Genomic DNA, 23,434 nt, shown 5'->3' on the forward strand with positions numbered 1-23,434 from the left:
TGGTGGGAGCTGTTGTGATGTAGTGGTAGTGTTCCTACCTCTGAGCCAGGAGACCTGGGTTCAAGTCCCATTTAGTCCACCGGTATGTAATAGCATACCTGAATTGGTTAATTTAAAAAAAACTACTTTCTAGAAATGGAAATTATATTCCAGCCTCGTAAAGCTCTTCAGTGCAGCAGGTTTTAAAGTGATTGGTTCAAAGTTGTCCCTCAATTCCATGATGATGTCTACTCAAGATTGCAGATTGCGGATTGCGGATTTCTATTGATCTGTCTAAACAGGACGGTTCATAACATCTTCAGGCACATGGGGCTGGTCATCACACAAGGCAGTGGGATCAGGAGCACAGGTTTGCTTCCTTTCATTTCTTGCTCTGATTCCATTTTACCTCATCATTAAAGCATTTGGACTCAAAGCATGATGCAGCTTGATGGACAATTTGTCACCATTTTTAATGATTGGTAGCAAGTTCCCACTAACCATTGTCATTAAGGTTAACGTTGCATACTGCAAGAAGATTTTCAGTGTTTCTTAGTCATTGTTTGGAATTTGTGAATTGGGGAAACAAAACCTGGCAAGGAGGATGATTTTTGGCCATCTGTTGCAGTGTCCAGTCCATTATAATTGATTATGCAAACGTTTTGTCTGATTGTTTATAGAGCAACCCTAAAGAGGGACAATAGCATTTGTTTACTTGTCTTTCAAATTAATCCAGAGAATGTGGTGGAGGTATTGCTGGTGCAATTTCTCTGGCACCATGTCTTGGTAACTGCTATTTTGATGCTAGATTACTGACAATTGCCTGCTTGTATCTTTGTAACAACAGTACATTGTTGCTACGATACATGCACCACAGAAACAATAAATTACATTTATGCAGCAGCTCTGATGCAGTATAACAGGAATATTATCAGGCAAGAAATGACATTGAGCTCCTTTAGGATATTGGGAAGAGGTGAAACAACTTAGTCAAAGAGCTATTTAAGAGGCACCTTAAAGGGAGAGCGCGGTAGAACCTTTTTTTGGAACGGAATTTCAGGGTTTAGGACTTAGACAGCTGAGGCCAGATAAGAACGCGAGAGAAACGCCAATCTTTGAATACCAGCTCAGAAAATTTAGACATGAAAAATCAGTGTCACTGATTATATACAAAACTTAAATGTATCCACAGTTCGTACGCGTGGGATGAATCCTGAGGTCAGTTCTCTGTAAATCACTAGTCAATACAAAATAGCACTTTAGTACTTCATTATATGATTCAAGCATAAGACGTTGTACCATAGGCAAAAATAGATTTGAGAAAAGCTACGCTTAGTTTTTTGACTGCTTGTCTCCTGGCCGTTCCGACTGTGTCATCGCCAGTATAACATGCCTGGTAACTACTGAACCAACTAAATAAACAATTGGCTGTAGTGACAGAAAGCTCTATATTTCCCTAATGGTTGTTTTGGTGTTTTCCGACACTAAAGTTGATGGGCAACTGGAAAGAGCGAGCTGAAGAGCAGAAGTTGGAGGAGGGGCAGGAGAACCATCGGGAAATCTCTCGTTTAAAAGCGAAACATTGCTGAAGGGAGGGATCAGCTAAAAATAGCGGCATCGGCATCTGCTCTCTGCCTCACACACTGGAAGCAGTCACACTCTCTGCGAACTTACCCCACAGTTTAACTTACCACTGAAGTGTTACGCTTTATTTCTTTCCTCTCTTTCTTTAGAAGTTTTGGTAGAAATTTGTTGAGGTGACTATGTCTGTATCAGAAGAAACTGACCACAGGTATGTAACGGTAATTATGTGAAAAATGCTAGACCCAAAATTTAATGATAGTGATTTGGAACAAAAGGTATTTTAGACCTACAAATCTAAAGGTCTTGAAAAGCAAGTGAGTCCTTTGTTCACCAGAAAAGGCTGTTAGTTCACCCAGTGTAAGTGTTGTTGAAATTAGTTTGTTGGGGTTTGGAATCTTAATGGCGAGCACTTGAATTCTGAACGTGGCCTTCATAATGATGGCAGCAATAGTCCATGTAGTCGTCTTGAAGGTGCTGGAGACTGAGGGAAGGGGTAAACACTTAATCTTTGATTTTTTTTTTTCCTTCTGGGTTGCACAGTCCAAATCCAAGACTTTTGTGAGGATTGCTGGCTTTGAGCTGATGCTTGGCAATTCGAGATTGAAAGCAAGGAGGTCCTCGTGGCAGTTTCAATAATTCAATGTAAAATAGTCCAAATAGAAAACTGCTGGAAAAACTCAGCAAGTTAGGCAGCAGAGTTGATGTTGCAGGTCCAGTAACTGGTCATTCAGAAGCTGCCCAACCTGCTCAGTTTTTCTAACAATGTTTTGTATTCTATTCTAGATTTCCAGTATCCCAAGTATTTTGCTTTTATGTCAGTAATTTGATACGTATATGAAATTGTTCTTTGGAGATGAGGTTGTTAGCTTGCTCGTCGAGCTGGCTGGTTATTGCACAGACGTTTCGCCGCCATGCTAGGTAACATCATCGGTGCGGCCTCCAATGAAGTATTGTTCTACTCCACTTGGTATTTATATGATCCGGTCTGTTAAGGTGGGTTGTATCATTTCTGATTCTGTTCTGCATGGGTTTGTATATGGGGTCTAATTGTTGATTGTGTTATGGGTTGAAACCCAGGCCTCCAGGAATTCCCGTGCATGTCTGTGATTGGTTTGAGCTAGGATGGAATTCCTGGAGGCCTGGTTTTCAACCCATAATGCAATCAACAAACATGTGGAATTAGACCCCATATACAAACCCGTGTAGAGCAGAGTGGGAAATGACACAATCCAACTTAACAGACTGGATCATATAAATTCCAAACGGAGTAGAACAACGTTGCTTCATTGGAGGCCGTACTGATGGTGTTACCTAGTGTGGTGACGAAACGTCTGTATGATAACCAGCCAGCTCGGTGAGCAAGCCAACAACCCGAGCTACAAATCTTCGCAAGAACCTTTTAAATGTTCTTTGGAGAGTTTGAATGGGGTTAGATGCAGGACAGATTAGATGGGTTTAATGTTTGTAAATGCAAGGAACAAGGCAAGTTTGGTATTGACATGCAGGCCCAAGGAGCCACCTGATCTGATGACAAAGTTGCAATAACAAAGACCTGGCTTCAACAAAGGGAGGAACAGGCACTTGATATTTCTGCCTACAATACATTTAGAAAGTAGAGGGAAGGACAAAGCAGAGGCAAGAGTAGATGGAAAATGCTGTGGCAGAACCAGAAAATGATGATGTACTTGAGGGTTAAAAAACAGAACTGATTTGATAGGAATAAGGAACAATACAGGAGTTATGATTTTGCAGGGTGCCTACAATAACACAAGTAAATCAAGAGAAGGAGATAGTAGAGCAAAATTCTTGGCAAATTGCAGAAGGTTGCAAGAACTTTGAAGTAGTAACTATAGGGATAGTAATCCAAGTTCCTCTTGTAAATCTTTTCTGCACCCTCTCTAATGTTTTCACATTTTTCCTAAAGTGTAGTGCCCTGAATTGGGCACAATATTCCATGTTGAGGCTGAACCAGTAATAAATGAAAGCCAGTATTTGATTAACCTGTTTGAATTATTTGATTAGATAATGGAGAACCTTGATGAGGGTTGTCTGCTTGATATTTTTAAATGAACTTCCAAATGATGTTTGAAGAAGTAAGAAACTTGTTAGCAAAATTGAATCATATCAGATCAAAACAGCACTGGATAAGTGGAAATTGGTTCAGGGACAGAAAGATAAATGAAGAGAAAGGGGTTGACTTGTTTTTCGGGGGTTTGAAGTTCTTCCCATTCGGCTCCAGATAATCTTTCAATCCAATATCTGCACATTCCTAACTGATGAATCAGAGCGTTGTGATGGTTCAGATGATTAAACCTCAGTAATCTGCATTATCTTGGGTATCCTAAAGTTCAAGTTCAGCCTACTTAATGTGTAAATGTCCTAAGCATGAGTGAATAATATTTATCATAACAAGGAATGAAATTCCACTTAAAGCAAGCAAAAGTGCCACTTAAATTGACTTCTATATTTTTTATTCTTTGATGGGATACGAGCATCATTGGAAAGGCCAACATTTGTTGCCCATCCAGAATTACCCTTGAAATGAGTATGCTGGAGACATTTTAGAAGGCAGTTCAGAGCTAACCACATTTGCTGTGGGTCTAGAATCACGTGTATGCCAAACAAGAAAATTTCCTTCCCTGAAGGATCAGGATAATCAATGTTAATTCCTGGTCACGATTACAGAAATTAGCTTTCCGTTTCAGATTTTGTTAAACTTAAACTCCACCAGCTACCATGGTGAGATTTGAACCCATGCCTTAAGAGCTTAGGTTTCCATATTACTAGTTCAGTGACATTACACTATACCATTACCATCCTATCAACAGACTGATAAGAGAGCTCTCCTTTACTCGGGATTATGTTATTTCTCCTGTCTTATTTTTACTTGGCACAGATCCATGCACACAGCCCATACCAGAGCATTTGGGTAAATTGGGAAGTTTGTTTTCATTTTGATGAAGTGTTGAGAGTAATTTGCATGTGATCTCTTGTAGGTGTGACTTTGCAGCATGATAATAAAGGTGCAGTATGACTTTTTTTTATTCCACTTTGTCTGCTTCTCAGAGGCTGGGAATTCTGCAGTGAGTAACTCACATCCTCACCTCCCAAAGCCTGTCTATCTTGTTTAAGGCACAAGTCAAGTGTTTAATGGAATACTGCTCCTTTACATGGATGAGTGTAACTGCAACAACATTGAAAGATTCATTGTGGCAATTTACCAAGTTTCCCTTAAGAGCAGCTTCCAAACCCATGACCTCTCCACCTAAAGGGACATGACCAGCAGATATACGGGAACACCCCCATCTGCAAGATCCCCTCCTGGTCACGCACCATCCTGACTTCAAATTATATTGTCATTCCTTCAATGCTACTGGTTCAAAATCCTGCAACTCCCTTCGTTGTGGGTGTATCTACATCCTATAAGACTGCAGCGGTTCAAGCAGGTGTTTCTCCATCACCTCAAGGCAACTGGGGATGAGCAATAAAAGCTGGCCTACCTAGTGACATCCACACCTGAAAATGAAGAACAAAAATACAGAATTCAAAGGGAAATGCACATCTGTTTATTTTTATACTGCATTTCTGAGGTAGGGAAACCACTCACTGACCTGAAACCTCAAGTTTGAAAGTAATTTATTGACCATCAATTGACTTGAGTAATTTACGACTAAGTGCTGTTATCTGGCTTTCCATTGGAGATGCTTGAGTAGTATCCTTAAGTAGTAGCTCAACAACTAAAGGCATGCTTCAGCTTTAAAAACAATGCTTGAGTTTTCATACTGTAAATCAGAAAGCAAAGGGTAGATTAATAGGTGGGACTTGATTCAAGTTTAGACATGGCGCCAGAGTTTTAAATGATCATGTTTGTAGATGGTATAACATTTATTATGGACCAGTCCAACCCCCCTCAAAATATATTAAGAAGATCGCCTAGACCTTAAATTTTTCTTTTTTTTTTTTAAAGGCATGTGTAAGGCATTGTGTTCCAGATGCAATTTGATAGGTCAAACTACAACGCTTGAAGCAAAACACACTTTATTCTTGCACTATAGTTAAAATACAGACAAAATAAGAATAAGAAAAAAATTAGCTTAACTGTAATTCTATCAAAATACTTTTTAAAAAAAGTTAACTAGCATTGATTAGCTGTTCCAAGGTAGTAGCATCCCATAAACACACCCTTAGCAAAGGCAAGGTCAGTAAAATAGATTGTCTCACATGCAATTCCATCAGCAGGAAGAGAACCCCAGCTTTTAGCAGTAACAGAGAGAGGAATAACAGTTTCCACATCCTGCTTCAAGACCCCAGCAATTACTGAAAGCTAAAACTAAAATTCTGATACTGTGGGAGCTTGACCCCACCCATTTGTGCTGCTTCTTTTGTCTGCTTTTTATAAAAAACCATCTACATTGCTGGGCTCAGAGCATACAGCTCGGCAAGAAGTTTACAACACTTTCTTTATAAAGAAACAGGACAGAACAAATCCATCTTAAAGGCACATCTCGTAACACATGAACTGCAAAGAAATAACCAACTCTTAAGGTAACATAGGTACATAGAAAATAGGAGCACGAATGGGCCATTTGGCCCCTTGAGCCTGATGAGCCATTCATTATAATCATGGCTGATCATCCAACTCAACAGCCTGCTCCTCCTTTTCTTCCATATCCTTTGATCCCTTTAGCACTAAGTGCTAAATCCAACTTCTTGAAATCATACAGTGTGTTGGCCTTGACTCCTTTCCATGGTAGCAAGTTCCATGGGGTCAACATTCCCTGGGTCAAGAAATTTCTCCTCATCTCAGTCCTAAATGGTTTATCCTGTACTTTAGACTGTGACAAACATATAGATGTATAACAACTGAGCTCAGGTAAAGTGGAAGTTGGGTGGTGTTAGAGAACTGGAAACAGGTAATGATGTTGATTGTGATAAGAAACTTACCTTGGGGTCAAATATAACACTAAATTTATGGACAGTCTGATTCAGCCTCTGGCAATACCAGGGAGAAGTTTGGACTGAGTGCCAAATTTAAAAAAAAATGGGGTTAACATGATATGTAAAAGACCAGAGTCAGAGGAAAAAGTGAATCAGAGGAGATTGTAGAACTACAAAAGGCAGTATTATAACTATTATTGACCTCACAGCTGCTCAGTCCACAGGCTTTAGCATCTTTGGCAACTACTCAGGCCTTCACCTCAGCATTTGATACAGTTCAGTTGTCTAGGTCTGGAATTTTCTCCCTGAAAACATCTCTAGCTTCTTCTGGCAGCATCTGTGAAGGAGAAAACAGAGTTAACATTTCAGGTCCGGTGACGTTCCCTCAGAAGGTTCTGAGGAAGGGTCACCGGACCCGAAACGTTAACTCTGTTTTTTCCTTCACAGATGCTGCCAGACCTGCTGAGCTTTTCCAGCAACTTTGTTTTTGTTCCTGGTTTACAGCATCAGCAGTTCTTTAGTTTTTTTTAATCCAGCTTCGTCTGCTTGTTAAGGCACTCCTTTAGGCACTTGCCTGTCTCATCAGACCTTTGCCTATCTTCCTAATATCTGCCTTTTTGTCTCAGCAACCTTCTTTACAATTTCGCATCTGTGAAGTGTCTTGGGATGTTTTCCAACGCTAGAAGATGTATATATAGTCACTTGTTTGGTCTTTACTGTTTAAGGAATAGTGAACAAACTATTGCTGTTACCAATTGCATATTTACAAACAAGCTGGATCTATGTAATATTGGTGAGATGACGGTCTTCAAGCTTTTCTAGGCTCCAAAGCAAAGTTTAGAAGATTTTGCCCGATTATTTCCAGATGGGCATCCTGTAGTTGTCTTAAGAATTGCTGGCAACTATGGCAGATGCCACTAGATAGAGCATTTGGGATTCATGCTTGGTCTTGTGGCACACCCATGACTTTGTAGGTTTAAAAAGTCCTATTATCAAACTTCATACATAAAGCAATATTGCCTATTTAAAATAAAAGGTTCAATATCTGTTTATCTTAATTTCACTCTTGTGAAGTCACCATCCATGGCTTAAAGATTCAAAATAAATGCCCTCCTTTTTACTTTTAAAAGCTAAGGCCTTAAGAACTTTTTTTATTTCATGGTTTGTAGATTCAATGGCTAGGTGAGCATTTATTGCCCATCTCTCAATTCAATAGCCTGGAGATGGGTGGTGGTGAGCTGAATTAAAGAATGACTAACTATGCTTTGCTTAACTTTCATTTGTTCAGACAGCCAGCAAAGACACAATGGTATGACCGTAAAAATTATGTGTTTGTTGAGTTCTGCGTAGAAGATAGCAAGAATGTTGATATTAAAATTGAAAAATTCAAACTGATCTTCAGGTAAGAAACTGTTGTGTTTACTGTGAATTAGTTATTTTGTTGCATCGATTACTGTAACATGTATACTTAAAAGCAAGTCAAACTCACATTGTGCATAGGTGAAGACGTAACTCTAAAATGATACTTAGATGATACTAATCTATCATAAAATGACTTCTTGGCCTAAAATGCCTATTGTCATTGAGCAGGATGTGAGAATCCACAGTTTATAGTAATATTATTTTGGAGCTGTTCTTAAGTCAACCTTTAGGCGGACAGACTTATTTTAACTCATAGATACTGCCAGAAACTCTATCTATAAGAAAGCTTGAATGTGATGCTGATTAAGACTAAATATTTTAACTGCAGCCAGATGGCACAATGTTGTGGAATTCCAATGTTCTGTGTCATGGAGTAGGAAGACGTACTCTCAGTTTAGTATATTCTCAATTTCAATTATATCATTGTGAAAAGCAGATGTGCAGTGTTGCTCACAGAGGGAGAAATTTGAACTAGTTACTTTGTCCTGCTTTCACCCTGCTTATTGACCAAATGTAGGGCAGAGATGAGAGGGAGGATATGAGGACACTCAAGATAATCTTAAATTTACAAAAATCCTGGTGGAGGGCAAAGAGGGTGAGTTCCAAATAATTTTCCTGATTTTTGAATTGGCTTTATTGAATAGAATTAGCTTGCTTTGAGTGCTGAGGTGAAGCCTGTTGCTTCTCTTCTGGATCAAACCCGAGATCTGGTTATGACCTGAATGAACTCCTGCCAGTTGTGCATGACTGATGATTAGGGAACTATTAAAGGCAGCTTTACTCAAGGAAAATAAAATGCGTAGGTTGTAAATACAGGCAATCATCCATATATTTATATGAAATAATATGAAAAATTATAATTATCAACAGTTTTCTACATTCTAATTTTAACAGTTGCAAATCAGCAGATAACACGGAACTCTACAATAACATTGAACTGTACAGCAAAGTGGATCCAAATGTAAGTAGATACCATTCAGACACACTTCAGTATAACCCTGGATAAACTGATAGGCTAAAGCCTATATGTTTCATAGAAGAGTTGACAGTCCAATTCTGGAAAATTATTGCTTTGACTGTTTAAATCCATGTTGTTGTCAATACATTGCCAATGTAGTGATTGACAACATTTGCTGATGTAGTGCTAAGATACTTAAGTCAAGCTTTCACTTCTTGCCTGCACTAAGCTGGATGATCTCAAGACTGAGCAGCAGTTAAGTTGGTATAGTTGGCCCTTCTTCCTTAGGACTAGGAGTGGGAAGAATAATTAGTCTTCCTGTCCAGATCATTTTCCAATATTCCTTGCTGGAAAGTGTGCATCTGTAGATTTGCATACGTCAGGAGTGAGAACTTTGCATCTATCTGAGTTTGTTTTAATGAGATATTTTCCTTTGCTGTTTCTGTGCTCCAAATCCCATTATCCTTCATCCTTCCTAAATGTGTCCTTCCATTTAAATTTTCCTGCCCTCAGCCACACTATCTCTATCTCTGGCCTCTCTTATCTCACGGTTTCATTAACACTTCTAGTTTCACTATCATTTCTAGTTTCTCTGTGTTGTTAGCAAAGTTCTTTTTAAACTCCAATGTCTTCTGCTGCAACTCCTCAGAGAATCCCGTTCAGCAGCAAGGACAGAATGAAACTTTCGTTTGGGGGAGAATCTCCTTGCAGAATCCTTGACATGAACTTCTGTATTGGGAACACGGATTGCAGGCTACATAGGACCACTTGATGGGCTTGATTCTGGGCCTAGAGAGCTGCCTGTTGGACAAGCCTCTGTAATCACCTATCCATGCCTCTCATGATTTTATAATCCCTATAATGTCACCTCTCAACCTCCTATGTTCCAGGGACAAATGTCCCAGCCTATCCAGCCTCTCCTTATAACTCAAACCCTCCAAGCCCTATAACATCTGTGGAAGATTCTATTTATGTATATTGCAGCAAACATTGAAAATATATGCTTTCACTTCCCTTCTCCCACCCTCCCACTCATGGGTTAAAAATGTGGCATTGAATGCTGGTCAGTGCAGTCAAGCTGTTATGCCTGATCAAGTGACTACCAAGATAATCACATATGGACTTCCTTTACTTAAAAAAGAGGTTTAATCGCTTTCACTTTTCCTTCAATTGACAGGATTCGAGACACAAACGTTCAGACAGGTCAGTAACACTCTTCATGAGGAAAATTGATGGTAAAAAAGCTTGGCCAAGACTGACCAAAGACAAAACCAAGGTATGGTTTTCAGCTAATATTTAAATTGCCACGACTTGGAACACTTCAGGGACATTATTATAATGTGTACCTGTCCAACAGAGTCATACAGCATGGAGATAGACACTTCAGTCCAACTCGTCCATGCCGACCAGGTTTCCCAGACTAAAACTAGTCCCATTTACCTGCATTTGGCCCACACCCCTCTAAACCTTCCTACTCATGTACCTATCCAAATGTCTTTTAAACGTTGTAACTGTATTTGCCTCTATCACTTCCTCTGGCAGCTTGTTCCACATATGAACCACCCTCTGTGTGAAAGAGCTGGCCCTCGGGTCCCTTTTAAATCTTTCCTCTCTCACCTTAAACCTATGCCTTCTAGTTTTGAACTCCGTACACTAGGGAAAAGGCTGTTCACCTTATCTATACCCCTCATGATTTTATAAACATCTATACTGCTCCAGGGGAAAAAAGCCCCAGCCTATTCAGCCTCTCCTTCTAACTCAAAACCTCCAGTCCCTGTAACATCTGTGGAAGATTCTACTCATAGACATTGCAGGGAACATCAAGAATATGCTTTCACTTCCCTTTTCCCACCCTCCCACTCATAGATTAAAAATGTGGCATTGAATGCTGGTCAATGCAGTCAGCTGTTGAACATGACCAGGTGACTACCGAGAGCAGAAGCCTGAGAATATTTCCTGTTTCAGATTTACAGCTATGTGTTTTTTATTTCTCGTTTTACTATGAGAAAGAGTCAAAGGCAAACTGTTGCACGGCACTGATAAGGCATGTTATTGCTATTGTCTACGCATTTCCATTGGTCATTGTAGGCACATTAATGTGGTTAGTATTTTGCAGCTCAGTGTTTGTGTGATACATCTGTTTCTTGCACTGTCTGGTCTTAATGGGGAAGAGGTCAATGTTTACTACTCAGCTGCATACTAGATAGTCAGGATGTCCACCACATCTGCCTACAAACACCAGTGAGGGACAGGAACCATTTGACAATTGGGTTTCATCTATACAATATTGACAAGCTTGCAGCATTCGTTTTGCCCCTGGCCTGACAAAAAATTCTGAAAACTCACCTGTGCTGCTTCTGGACTGTTCCGATTTACTGGCTGTTTTACTGACGAATGTTTTCATTGCTGCAACATCAATGGGAGAAAAAGACACTGTGAATAGTTTCCATAGTGGTATCTGAAATTTGAGTTGGGATCCTACACTCCTTTCCTATTTAAATAAATCTCCCTCTTTTTCAGACAGGATTATCTATTTCAAGGCTTGTTTGAAAATACAGTTAGTCGAACAGGTCTCAAACTGGAGTCTGTAATTGTCTGCAGAGACCTTCCAGGGGTTCTGCATGCAAGGCTTGTCCACGGTGTGGACTACTACCTAGGTGGCTGTGATCTAAACAACCTATTCAGAGATGTTACCACATATTTCTGGAGCAGGTGGGCCTTGGACCTGGGTTTCTGGGCTCAGAGGTAGAGACACTACCACAGTGCTGCGAGAGCCCTCCTACACGCCTGCAATATTTTCTAATCAACCTGCTCAGAGATTTTACACACCCCCGGAACATGAAAGTCTTGATTCAAAGGCTCCTGGCTCAGAGGTGGGGACACTAGCACTGTGCCATGAGATTCCTCCTGAGGACATGCGATCATGAGTGAATGAATGCAATGCAGCTGGAGGCTGCCAGTATACTACAGATTGGCACCTGTCCCTCTAATGCACACTCATGTTCTGGTACACCTGGATTTAGGTTCTTGCTTTCTGTCTGGTCCTAAGCTCCCCACAATCATTCCTTCTCCATGTTCTGCTCTTCACATTCTTCTGCTCTCTCTGTTGCATGCTTTATCCATGGTTCCTACTTTCCCTCTGCCCCTCTTGTCCTTTCTCCATGTTCTGTTCTCACTGAGCTTCTGCTGTCGGACAAGGATAGAGTGGGTACACACTTGTATGCACTTTTTGACAATCTCATGTAAAATACCTTAAACATCTTAAAGATATATTACATAAGATATTTATCTATTAACTTTGTATATTTTATATTTGTATTAGAAATATTATATTTTAAACTATAACCTATTCTTAAAAATATCATTGCAACATGTTTTACACTTCCACATTGCATATCATTTAAGTGAGGATCCATAATTACTGAACTATTTGAAAAGGGGTCCTTCATCCAATGAACTTTGAGGACCAGTAGACAAGTGAGAGGACGTTTTTTTTTTTATTTATAGGTTTTGGCCCATTTTTCAACATGAAAAATGATGGTAGGCAAATTAAAATGGTCACTCCAATCTTTAAAATAAGATTAACTTACTAACAGAAACTCATTTCATTCACTTGCAGGTTCAAAATATGTTTTTGATATGAATGTCATTTGTTTTTGTGTTCCAGTCTTAGTTGACTCTATGCCTATGTCCCAAGGGCAAGATGATATTGCCATGCAGCGGGTGACTTGTTCCTTGATTCAGCTGGAAGTGTATATAAAACCTGAGTGTTTTTCTTCCACAGTATGCCTGGTTAACAGTGGACTTTGATAACTGGAGGGATTGGCACGATGATGATGAGCAGATGGTTGACTTGGAACACTATGCAAATGTACGTTCAACCTCTGTGGATTATGACCATTGCAATTAATGAAACCTGTAACTCACCTCAGTTGCAAATAACAGCTAAAAGCAAACTCAAATGTGTTTTCCGCACGTGATCCTAAATGTGGACATGGCTTTACTTTTATAAGTTTAATATTCCAAAGATACAAAGCTTATTTTACTCTAGGCATTATAACTGTTTAATTTTCTGTTGCTATTTTCTCATATAATTGTTGTTTTTCTCTACCTTGGGATTTGTTTCACTTAAATATTTATCCAGTTACGTGGCATAATTCACTGTGAGCAATACCTACTTTTCACTATATCTATTGTGCAACAGTAACTATTAATATATATTGTGGAATATTATGGCCCAATTTGCTAGCTCTAACCCCTGCGAATCTTCCTTCTTCTTCCCCTATCAGTTCTGTTCACAAGTTACATTATTAAAATAATGAGTACACCAAAATATTGTGTATGTAATCAACACCAAGCCAACTTTTCTTCAGTATTTCTGGTTATAGTTTATGTTTCTGTTTCTCTTCTTTCTGAATGAATATTTTAAATATTTTGCATTGTATTTCATCAGCCCAATTACAGAAATCATGTAACATAATTTCCTAATTTAGTTTTTTTTTGCTCAACTTCATTTTAACAAAACAAAGATTTCTTGGAGATACAGCTGCAGCTGTCCCCAGAAATACCATTTAGAAGATAATAAATGGATAATTCTCCCCAAACCAAGCATGTTCCTTGCTATCCCCAAGCTGCCTGCACACAGGTATACTCTCTACCCATACTTCGTAGGTCCATATATTGACTAGAGTGCTTATGCTCAAAGCCATCTCGCCTACAACTCACCAAACCACCTGGAGGTCATTTCTGGGTCTGTTTAATAAAAATTGATTGCTCAGAATAGTCAGCAACTCTGTTAACATTGTATCATGTGAAGAAAGTGAACTAGATGGATCAAGTTTCTCTTTCATCTAGTAATTCCTATGTTCCTCTGTTCCTGTTGAATGCAGTTGAATTGCACTTAATCCATATGTATAAGGTACTAGAAGCCATCACTTAATCCCTGGTTCTGTATTTCCCATTTCCTTCATCTCTCAACAGTTGCATATTGTTCCTCCCATCTGGCCTCCTAATAAGCCCATTCTCCCAATATAGTCAGGTAATGTTTCATGCTTCCTGTTTGACTTTGGGCCCTGCTTCTGTTGCTTTCCTATTTAATATAAACCGCTCCTTGTATACACTCACTAGGTTTTGTCCAACAACCAGGTTTCCATTTATCCCTGATTGTGCGTGGCTTCCTTCACCTGAAATTCTCTGCTGTTTTTTCTTCATTCTGCCACGATCCAGCTAATTAAATTTTCTCAAGAAGGGCCCCGACCCGAAATGTCAACTTTCCTGCTTCTCTGATGCTGCCTGGCCTGCTGTGTTCCTCCAACTCCACACTTTGTTATCTCTGACTCCAGCATCTGCAGTTCTTGCTATCTCTAATTAAATTTTGCCTCTTTTCTGATTGCCATTTAAAAGAAAAATATTCCTCTCCCTGTTATAAATTTGAGACGTTTTAAGTTGCCTTTTTCACTAGTAGAAATCAAGTAGCCACCGATTATTAACAATTTTGGATCAACCTTACGTCGCCTCTTGGGTTCAAACTGGTGTCACTCAGAAGCAAACCCTGTATCGCTTACCAATAGCTCATCTGTCATATCTAAAAAGACTTTAAAGTGTGACACTGACATTCTCTTGTCACATAAACTAGATATTCTAATTTTTATTCTTTTCTCTCTTGTAGACTTTACTAATCTCCTATGATCCAAAATGATTAAGCTGTCACAAAATGAGATTAGATTCCACTCATTAATTTACATTGTTTTCCAGTCTGTTAGTGGTGTCCTTCCATGCTGTAGGATTCTATAATGACAGCAAATTTCACCTTTAATTTCTTTTCAACTCTTCAGATAATTGTTAAAATGATAAATAGAATATATCAGGTTCCCTCTATTGGTATGCGTTTCCACTTGATGTCAGTCATTTGTTTCCTCAGGGCCAGTTTAGCTCTTCAGGGGGTGACTGTTCTTTACATGTCACACCTTAGCAATTCTTCCCAACCAACACAAAACATGTGTTACTGTATTCTTTGGTTCTCTCTCATGGGAATTTAATGGCTGAACCTTTGTCATGCTGCTATCTCTTATGTGTCTAGACAGATCACTTATCCAATCAGCCAGCAATTGACCTGCAAATGACACCAGCTCATTCCAGGACCAAAAATTACAGTCCCTCCTAACATCTTATGTCAATTGTGCTGGCAGTGTCTGAAATGCCCTAAAATTTCACTTGTAGTCCCAGGTTTAAGTCTTAATGGTTCCCATATTTTAATTGATAAGTTTGCATTTTAAGATTCTAGCTACTTTGAACTAAACTCAAAACTTGGAATTACGTGTCTTTTAAGATAAATGTCAACAGTGCAAGTTTTTGATTCCTTTAGAATGTGAATTATGAAGTACATTCTTAAATCTTTATTGCTTTCACAATTTTACGTCGGCAAACTTTCTGAATGTTGGTACCAATGGTAAACAAAACACTGACAAATGGGACCTATTTTATTTAGTTTAACTATTTCTTTTTCAGATGCTGAAAGAACTGAAGAATACTGGGCCACCTCCTGCAATGGATGATCTAGATGTAAATATTGAACCATACTGAAGTTGGTTTTGGTTAAAAAAGACACAGAAGTCCAGTTTCTTTCAACTTATTGCAGTTCGTTTAGCCAACCAAAATAACACATTCTAGTAAAAACCAGAAAACCTCTGCATGAGCATTCCCAAAAGCGGAGAACACAGCAGATTTCCTGTTCCCAGGAGATTGCTTGACCACATGTGGCTCAACAAAACAGTACAGTTGCGTGGGAAGAAAAAATGCTTGTAGGGGATGCTGTCAATGGTTCCAGGTCCAGGGTCTGGAAAATCTATATTCAAACCACAACATGTATTAAATGAAAGAAAAATGTCTGTTTATCGGTATCTTTCACCACCACTGGTTGTCTCAAAGCACTTTAGGACCAATTAAGTACCGTTGAAGTGTTGTTTGTTTTGTATTGTAAGAAACATAGCAACCAGTTTGTACACAGCAAGCTCCTCCAAATGTTAATGTGATAAAGACCAGATAATCCCTTTATTGATATTGACCAAGGAATTTGCCATGCACACTGTCAGAAGGACATGATTTGCATAGGAACTTCACCAGGACATTGCCTGGGATGAAAAGTCTCAGTTATGAGGACAGATCTGACAAGCTGGGTTTGTTTTCCTTGGAGCAGAGGAGGCTGAGGGGGCATCTGATTGAGGTATACTAAATTGTGAGAGGTACAGAGTAGATTGTGAGAATCTCTTCCCCATAGCAGATGTGTCTAAGACCAAAGAGCACAAATTTAAGATCAGGAGTAAGTAATTTAGAGGAGTTGTGAGGAAAAAGAAAATCACTCAGCAGCTGGTAGAAATGCGGAAAGTGCTGTCTGAGAGGATGGTGAAGGCAGTTACTCTCTCAACATTTTTGAAGCATCTGGATGAGCACTTAAAATGCCAGGGCATAGTAGGCTATGGACCAAGTGCATGTGATTAGAGTTATTTGGTGTTTCTTGATCGGCACAGAGATGGTGGGCCGAAGGGCCTGTTTTGTATACTGCATAACTCTATGACACTGGGAAAATCTACTCTTCACAGTAGTAGTACACAATCTTTTACACCCATCTCAAGTAGAATCACTGACAGTGTAGCATTCCCTCGGTACTTCCAGCTTGTTATTTGTGCTGAAGTCCTCAGTGAGACTAGCACCTCTACTGACCCGTTTTAAAAATTCTTTCAAGGACTGCGGCTACAACTGGCTGGGTCAGCATTTATTGATCCCTAATTGTCCTTGAGAAAGTGCTGTTGAGCCATCTTTTGAACCACTGCGGTCCATGTGGTAAACATACACCCATGATGCTGTTATGAAGGGGGTTCCAGGATTTTGACCCAGAGACATTGAAGGAACGGCAATATATTTCCAAGTCAGGATGGTGTGTGATTTTGAGGGAAACTTTGCAGGCAGTGATGTTTTCCATGCATCTGCTGTACTTGTCCTGCTAGGTGGCAGAGGCCACGGATTTAGGAGTTGCTGTTGAAGTCGCCTTGGTGAATTGCTGCAGTGCATCTTGTAGAAATGACTGTTGCCACTATGTGTTGGTGATGGAAGAAGTGAATGTTGAAGGATGGGGTTCCAATCAAGTGGGCTGCTTTGTCCTGGATGGTGTCAAGATTCTTGAGTATTGTTGGAGCTGCACTCATTCAGGCAAGGGGAGCGTACTCCATCACATTCCTGACTTGTCCCTTCTAGATGGTGGATGGACTTAGGGATTTGGAATACTGCATTCAGTTCTGGTCCCCCTGCTATAGGAAAGATGTTGTGAAACTTGAAAGGGTTCAGAAAAGATTTATAAGGATGCTGCCAGGGTTGGTGGATTTGAGCTATAGGGAGAGGCTCAGTAGGCTGGGGCTATGTTGCCTGGTGCATCAGAGGCTGAGGGGGTGACTTTACAGAGGTTTATAAAGTTATGAGTGGCATGGATAGGGTATGTAGCCATGGTCTTTTTCTCAGGGTAGGGGAGGCCAAAACTAGAGGGCATAGGTTTAAGGTGAAAGGAGAAAGATTTAAAAGGGACTTTAGGCAACATTTTCCATGCAGAGGGTGGTACATGTATGGAATAAGCTGCCAGAGGAGGTAGCGAAGGTGGGTAGAATTGCAATATTTAAAAGGCATCTGGACGGGTGTATGAATAGGAAGGGCTGAAAGGAATATGGGCCAAGTGCTGGCAAATGGGACTAGGTTGATTTAGGATATCTGGTCAGCATGGACGAGTTGGACCGAAGGGTCAGTTTCCAGCTGTATATCTCTATGACTCTATCACTCTAAGTTAACTACTCAGCTCAGTACATACATCTCCATTAGCACAGAGCTCCGATATGAGAAATTTAAACTCTTTTCAGGGAGAGTGAATCAAACACCTCTGGATGGACAGTTCAGACAATAAAAGCAAGAGACTGACTTGCCTTATAGTTTCTGAAATCAGTACAAGTCCACCATTAGACAAGTTGAAATCAGCCCAAAATCATTTTCCCATATTGCACTGCAAAAGATTGGAAATTTTGACTTTTTTGTTTCCAGTGTTATCTTTGGTCCTAGATGTGTTAAACTTGTGAAAAACAAGAGCACAGTAGTGTAATTATTTTTCTGAAGAAGGGTCTCGACCCGAAACGTCAGCTTTCCTGCTCCTCTGGTGCTGCTTGGCCTGCTGTGTTCATCCAGCTCTACACCTTGTTATCTTAGCACAGTAGTGTAGTGGTCACAGTACAGAATTTCAAATGTCATCATGACTAGCTGAGTAATTGAATTCAACAGATCTGATACTTTGTAGGCTGAATGGAAAGTTGCTTAAAAGAAAACACTGGTTTATCAACGTTTGACTGATTGAATTGATTTTTACTGTGTCTGAAGTGTCCCAGCAAACTCTAAACAGGTATAATTATTATATAAAACATTGCCTCCATTATTTTCTAATGGCACTAATGGACAGGTAATAAATGTGGCTTTATCTAGATACTGAGATTTTTTTTTTGTAAAGTACGACAAAATATAACGATTAGCTGTATATGACACTGGGAGTTTTTTCTTCATTTGTTTATGAGATGTGGGCATCATTGGCTAGGCCAGAATTTATTGCCCATCCCAAATTGCGCTTGAGAAGGTGGTGGTGAATTGCCACCTTGAACTGCTACAGTCTGTGTTGTGAAGCTACTCCAACTACACAGTTTAATGATTTTGACCCAGCAAAAATGACAATTTGTTTCTAAGTTAGGTTGGCTAGTGACTTGGAAGAGATTTACAGGGAGTGGTGCACCCAAACGTCTGCTGTCCTCATCAAAGGTGGTACAGGTCACAGCTCTGAATGGTGCACTTGGAGAAAGTCTAGTTTCTTTAGTGAATATTCTGCTTATTTGTACTGTAATTACTTTGCTGCCTCTCTGACAATGACTTTGACTTCACTGTAATTGGATGCTTTATAACAACAGTTATAATATCAGTTATTTCATTGGCATGTTTTCCTGGATAAGTGCCAACAGATTAATTGATTAAAATCTGTAATTTTCTACCTGTCAGATAAATTGCTTTGTAAGTATTGCTAAATACTTATTATTGTTCCATGTGGATGGATTAGTTTCATAACAATACCTGATTCAAGAACCTGGAAAGGAAATTTTAATTTTTTTTCTTTGTTCTTGAGATATGAACTTCTCTAACAAGACCAGCATTTATTTCCCATCCTTTAACCACCCTTGTGAAGGTGATGGTGAGCTGCCTTCTTAAACTGCTACAGTCTGCATGGTGTACTTCCAAAATGTTATTTTCTGCAGTGGCTTAATAGAATCAAGTGACTTGCTAGGCCACGTCAGAGGGCATTTAACCATTGATGTCAGTCTGGATTTACATGTAGGCCAGACTGGATCAGAATTGCAGATTGCCTATTACGATGGACAAGTGAGCCAGATGGGCTACCTCCCAACCCACCATCCATTCCCGGTCTCTGGATCATTTGACCAGTAACACTGTGCTATCATTCCTCTAAGCATTTCGTTACGGCATGTAAGAGAGCACTGGATGGTTATTTGAATAGAAATGGTGTGTAGAGATATGGAGAAAAGGCAGGGGATTAGTTCTAGGTGATTGAACTGGTGCAGACACAATGGGCTGAAAGGCTTCCTTCAGTGCCAACCAGTTCTGTGAACAACTCAACCAGGCCTAAAGCCAAAGTATCCTATGATTTGATTTGTACTTCTCCTTTGCACTTTCAGTATTTTCATGTAAAAAATGTTCTAAGAATGGTATAAGTGAATGAACAGCAGCAATATTAATTTTCTCCCACACGTAGGAAAGCATTCAAAACTCAGCAATTCTGTGGACTTTTGTGGCAAAATGGTAGTGTTCCTGCCTCTTGGTTAGAAGACTTGGATTCAAGTCCCATCCACTCCAGAGGTGTGTCCTAACACATCTGAGCAGATTGATTAAAGATACCTGTGGGGCACCTACCTGACTCAGATAGGTATCTCATATGTCTGCATTTTATAATCATAACTCAGTAGGTACAGAGAAGTGATTCACCCATAAGATATAGGATCAGAATTGGGCCATTCATTCCATCAGGTCTACTCAGCCATTTGATCATGGTTCATATGTTTCTCAACCCCATTCTCTTGCCTTCTCCCCATAGCCTGTGGTCCCCTTACTAATCGAGAATCTATCTATCTCTGTCTTAAATACACTCAGTGACTTAGCAACCGTAGCCTTCTGCAGCAATGAGTTGCACAGATCAACCACCCACTGGCTGGAGAAATTCCACCTTACCTCACTTCTAAAGGGTTATGCCTTCACTCTGAGGCTATGCCCTGGGATCCTACTCTATCCTGCTAGTGGAAACACCTTCTCCACATCCACTCTGTCCAGGCCTCTCTCTATTCTGTACGTTTCAATAAGATTCCCCCCCCCCCGCCGTCATTTTTCTAAACTCCATTGAATACAGGCCCAGAATCCTCAACTACTCCACATAAAGCAAGGTCTTTATCACTGGGATCTTTCTTATGAACCTCTTCTGGACCCCCTCCAAGGCCAGTACATGCTTCTTTTGATGCAGGGCCCAAAACTGCTTACAATATTCCAAATACAGTCTGACATGAGCCTTATACAGCCTCAAGTACACACCTACTCTTGTCCTCAAGCCCTCTTGAAATAAATACTAACATTGCATTTGCCTTCCTAACTGCCAACTGAACCTGTATATTAACCTTAAGAGAATCCTGAAGCAGGACTCCTAAGTCCCTTTATCCTTCAGATTTCCAAAGCTTTGCCCAACTTAGAAAATAACTATGCTTCTGTTCTTTCTGACCAAAGTGCACAACCTCACACTTTCCCATGCTGTATTCCACGTGCCATTTCTTTGGCCACTCTCCAAGCCTTACTAAGTCTTTCTACAGCCTCCCTGCTTCCTCAACACAAGCTGTTACTCCACCTATATTTGTGCTATCTGCCAACTTAGCAACAATGCTCTCCGTTCCTTCGTCCAGATAATCAATGTATAACGTGAATAGTTGTAGTCCCAGCACTGACCTTTGTGGAACTCCATTAGTCACCAATGCCATCCTGTAAAAGACCCCTTTATCCTCAATCTTTGCCTTCTGCCAGTCATCCAATCCTCTATCTATGCATCTTGCCCCTAACACCATGGGCTCTTATCTTACTTAACAGCCTTCTGGAAATAGAAAAATAGACCACATCAACTGACTCTCCTTTGTCTAACTTGCTCACTACTTCCTCAAAGGATTCTAATGCATTTGTTAGGCATGACCTCCCCTTTACAAAGCCATGCTAACCTAGCCCACTTCTACAATGCACTTCCAAGTACTCCGCAATCTCATCCTTTAAAATGGATTTTAATGGATCCGTTCCATTTTTATTGCTTTATCTGCCCTCCTTCTTACAATATTTTTGATCTCATTGTGCTGTTAAAGAATATTTGCAGTCTTGCTGATGTACGAAAAGGAGTAACTTTAAGCAACATCACATTATGGCTTTATCTTGGCTCGAGACTGAAAGAGAGAGTAAAATCATGTGATTTTGCATCATTACTTGTGGTGTATATTATCTCATTAACCTATCAGTCACACTTAACCCTTCGTTACATCTTCCCCCAAGTCAGTGTATATACTCACAAGCAGTTTCCACTGGTCAGAAGAAAATATGTTAAAACTCCCTTTGTGAAATTTACTTTGCCTTTCATTCACATGTTAAATATTTTCTGCTTTTTTCATATTCATTTTATGTAACTCCTCTGTTTCTAGGATGAGCCTCTGGACAGTGTTTAAGGTAAGCTGAAGAAAATAATTGTTAAGATGTAGCACTGTTGCTGTTACGAAAACCAGTGATATTGCTGCAGCACCCTGACTCTGTAATTACAAGTTTACATAAGGAGATAACGTGCTAAATGCAGACATAAGAATTTATAAAGGAAAAAGTTGAGCATACTGTGAAGCACAGAAATTTTCAAATACAGAAGTGGATTAGATCAATCAGGAGAGAAAAATCTTAAAGTTGATTCTATATTTATAGATTTTGCATGATCCTGAGTTGTAAAAGATGTTTTAGATCTCTTTACAAAATATTATCAATTTGTTTAAACTTGACATTTACATGGAAACAGACAGAAAGGAAATGCAATTTTGTAAAGTAAGTTCTCCAATACAAGATGTATGGAATACTTGCTGTAATTTATATACATATATCACTAATGGAATACACCAACTGTAAAGGATAACTAAATGCAGATGCAGCTAATACCACTCTTGATTCATCTAAACTAGGTTGGATTAATCCTTTTCTTACTAAATTGGCAGGAAGGCAAAAAAGGACTGGGCCCAATTCACGAGGGATTTGAACTGGCAAACAAGCACATGTGTGAATGGAAAATAGCCGTAACTAACTCCAAAAGAGGCGTTTTCAATAAGTTCTCTGATGACTTCTACTGAGACATTTGTATGTTTCTTCCATCCAGAAAATTGGATACTTTCAACACATAGAGTGAAAAGTTACTAATTATATGTTTTACTTCTGTGAAAAAATAAACTCTGGAGTCTGTTAAGAGAAATTATTTTGAGGTATGGTGGGTATGCGGGTGGAGTAATGTTCAGGTTAGCAAAATATAAGGAGCTTGCAACCAGTGAATAGTACTTAGACTCAAAATACAAACATACAAAAATTAAGCTTAGAGAGGATTGTCGGGTTTATCAAAGTTCATTGCAACTATTAGTAATGCTACGTCCTGACAAAGGCAGAAACATTCTGCGAAATTTCTCTTCAGAATTGTTATCTGTGAATCACCTCCAAACAAACTTAACTAGTTCCCCTCCAATATGTCCAACTACACAGAGATAGAGATAAAGGTGAATAAGAGAACTGACAAATTGTTGGCTTAAACTTTGTTTCCCTGTTTAAACTCCAGAAATCATAATCCATTTTCCAAGTCAAGAGACTAACCATAATTTATGGATGTTTGGATATAATTGCCAATAATGTTTAAGATATTGGCATCAAGGGAGCAGAAAATGAGTCATATTATTCACTTACTAAGCTATTGACTGGTTTGGTTGAAGTACAATGCCAGTTCTGAATACAGTTTTCATTTATTTTCAAACAGTTTGAGTTGTCATCAGAGAAGGACAACAGCAGCACAAAACTGGAAGAATCTACAAAGGATTCCAGACCCTAGAAGAGCAAACAGTGTGAATACCATCCATTTTTGTATTGAACTTTTGAACCTATTGTGAAAGTGTTATTTCCCTGCTGAAGGTTGGCAGATTGTGTCCTTTCTTGTTAAATTATTGGATGTTTTTGAAATTTAAGAGAAAACTGTAAAACATTCAGATAGATAATTTTTTGAGAGCTGAACTTCTAAGTACTTGATTTGTAAGATTCAACTTGAGGAATTAAATTTAATTATAGCCAGAAATTGTGCAGAGTGGTTTAAATACATTCCATAATTTCAGTGCTTTGCAACTTGAACAATTCGGCTTTTTTCAGGCTGTGTGGCAACTG

General features: G+C 39.4%; 1 protein-coding gene across 2 annotated transcripts; it reads left to right on the top strand.

Moving 5' to 3' along the window:
- The first annotated feature begins 1,411 nt into the window (after positions 1 to 1,411).
- On the top strand, positions 1,412 to 23,346 carry ptges3l (prostaglandin E synthase 3 like). 2 transcript variants are annotated; one of them, XM_020515529.2, is made up of 7 exons: positions 6,937 to 7,903; positions 8,818 to 8,884; positions 10,059 to 10,157; positions 12,666 to 12,752; positions 15,389 to 15,442; positions 21,685 to 21,709; positions 23,037 to 23,346. In XM_020515529.2, the coding sequence occupies exons 1-6, from the start codon at positions 7,752 to 7,754 to the stop codon at positions 21,706 to 21,708; spliced, it is 483 nt and encodes a 160-aa protein (XP_020371118.1). In that variant the 5' UTR covers positions 6,937 to 7,751; the 3' UTR covers position 21,709; positions 23,037 to 23,346. The 2 variants fall into 2 exon arrangements, with proteins under 2 accessions (XP_048470334.1, XP_020371118.1); XM_048614377.1 differs by lacking the exons at positions 21,685 to 21,709; positions 23,037 to 23,346 and adding an exon at positions 1,412 to 1,771 and having other exon boundaries at positions 7,790 to 7,903; positions 15,389 to 15,478.
- The last annotated feature ends 88 nt before the right edge of the window (positions 23,347 to 23,434 follow it).

This window comes from Rhincodon typus, chromosome 30 (genome assembly GCF_021869965.1).
Source record: "Rhincodon typus isolate 14 chromosome 30, sRhiTyp1.1, whole genome shotgun sequence".
In the NCBI taxonomy this organism is placed as follows: Eukaryota; Metazoa; Chordata; class Chondrichthyes; order Orectolobiformes; family Rhincodontidae; genus Rhincodon; species Rhincodon typus.

Coding starts and splice junctions, on each gene's coding strand:
- ptges3l (XM_020515529.2), top strand. CDS start 7,752: ATGACTAACTATGCTTTGCTTAACTTTCATTTGTTCAGACAGCCAGCA. Junction 8,885..10,058: donor ACAGCAAAGTGGATCCAAAT/GTAAGTAGATAC, acceptor TTCAATTGACAG/GATTCGAGACACAAACGTTC. Junction 10,158..12,665: donor TGACCAAAGACAAAACCAAG/GTATGGTTTTCA, acceptor TTTCTTCCACAG/TATGCCTGGTTAACAGTGGA.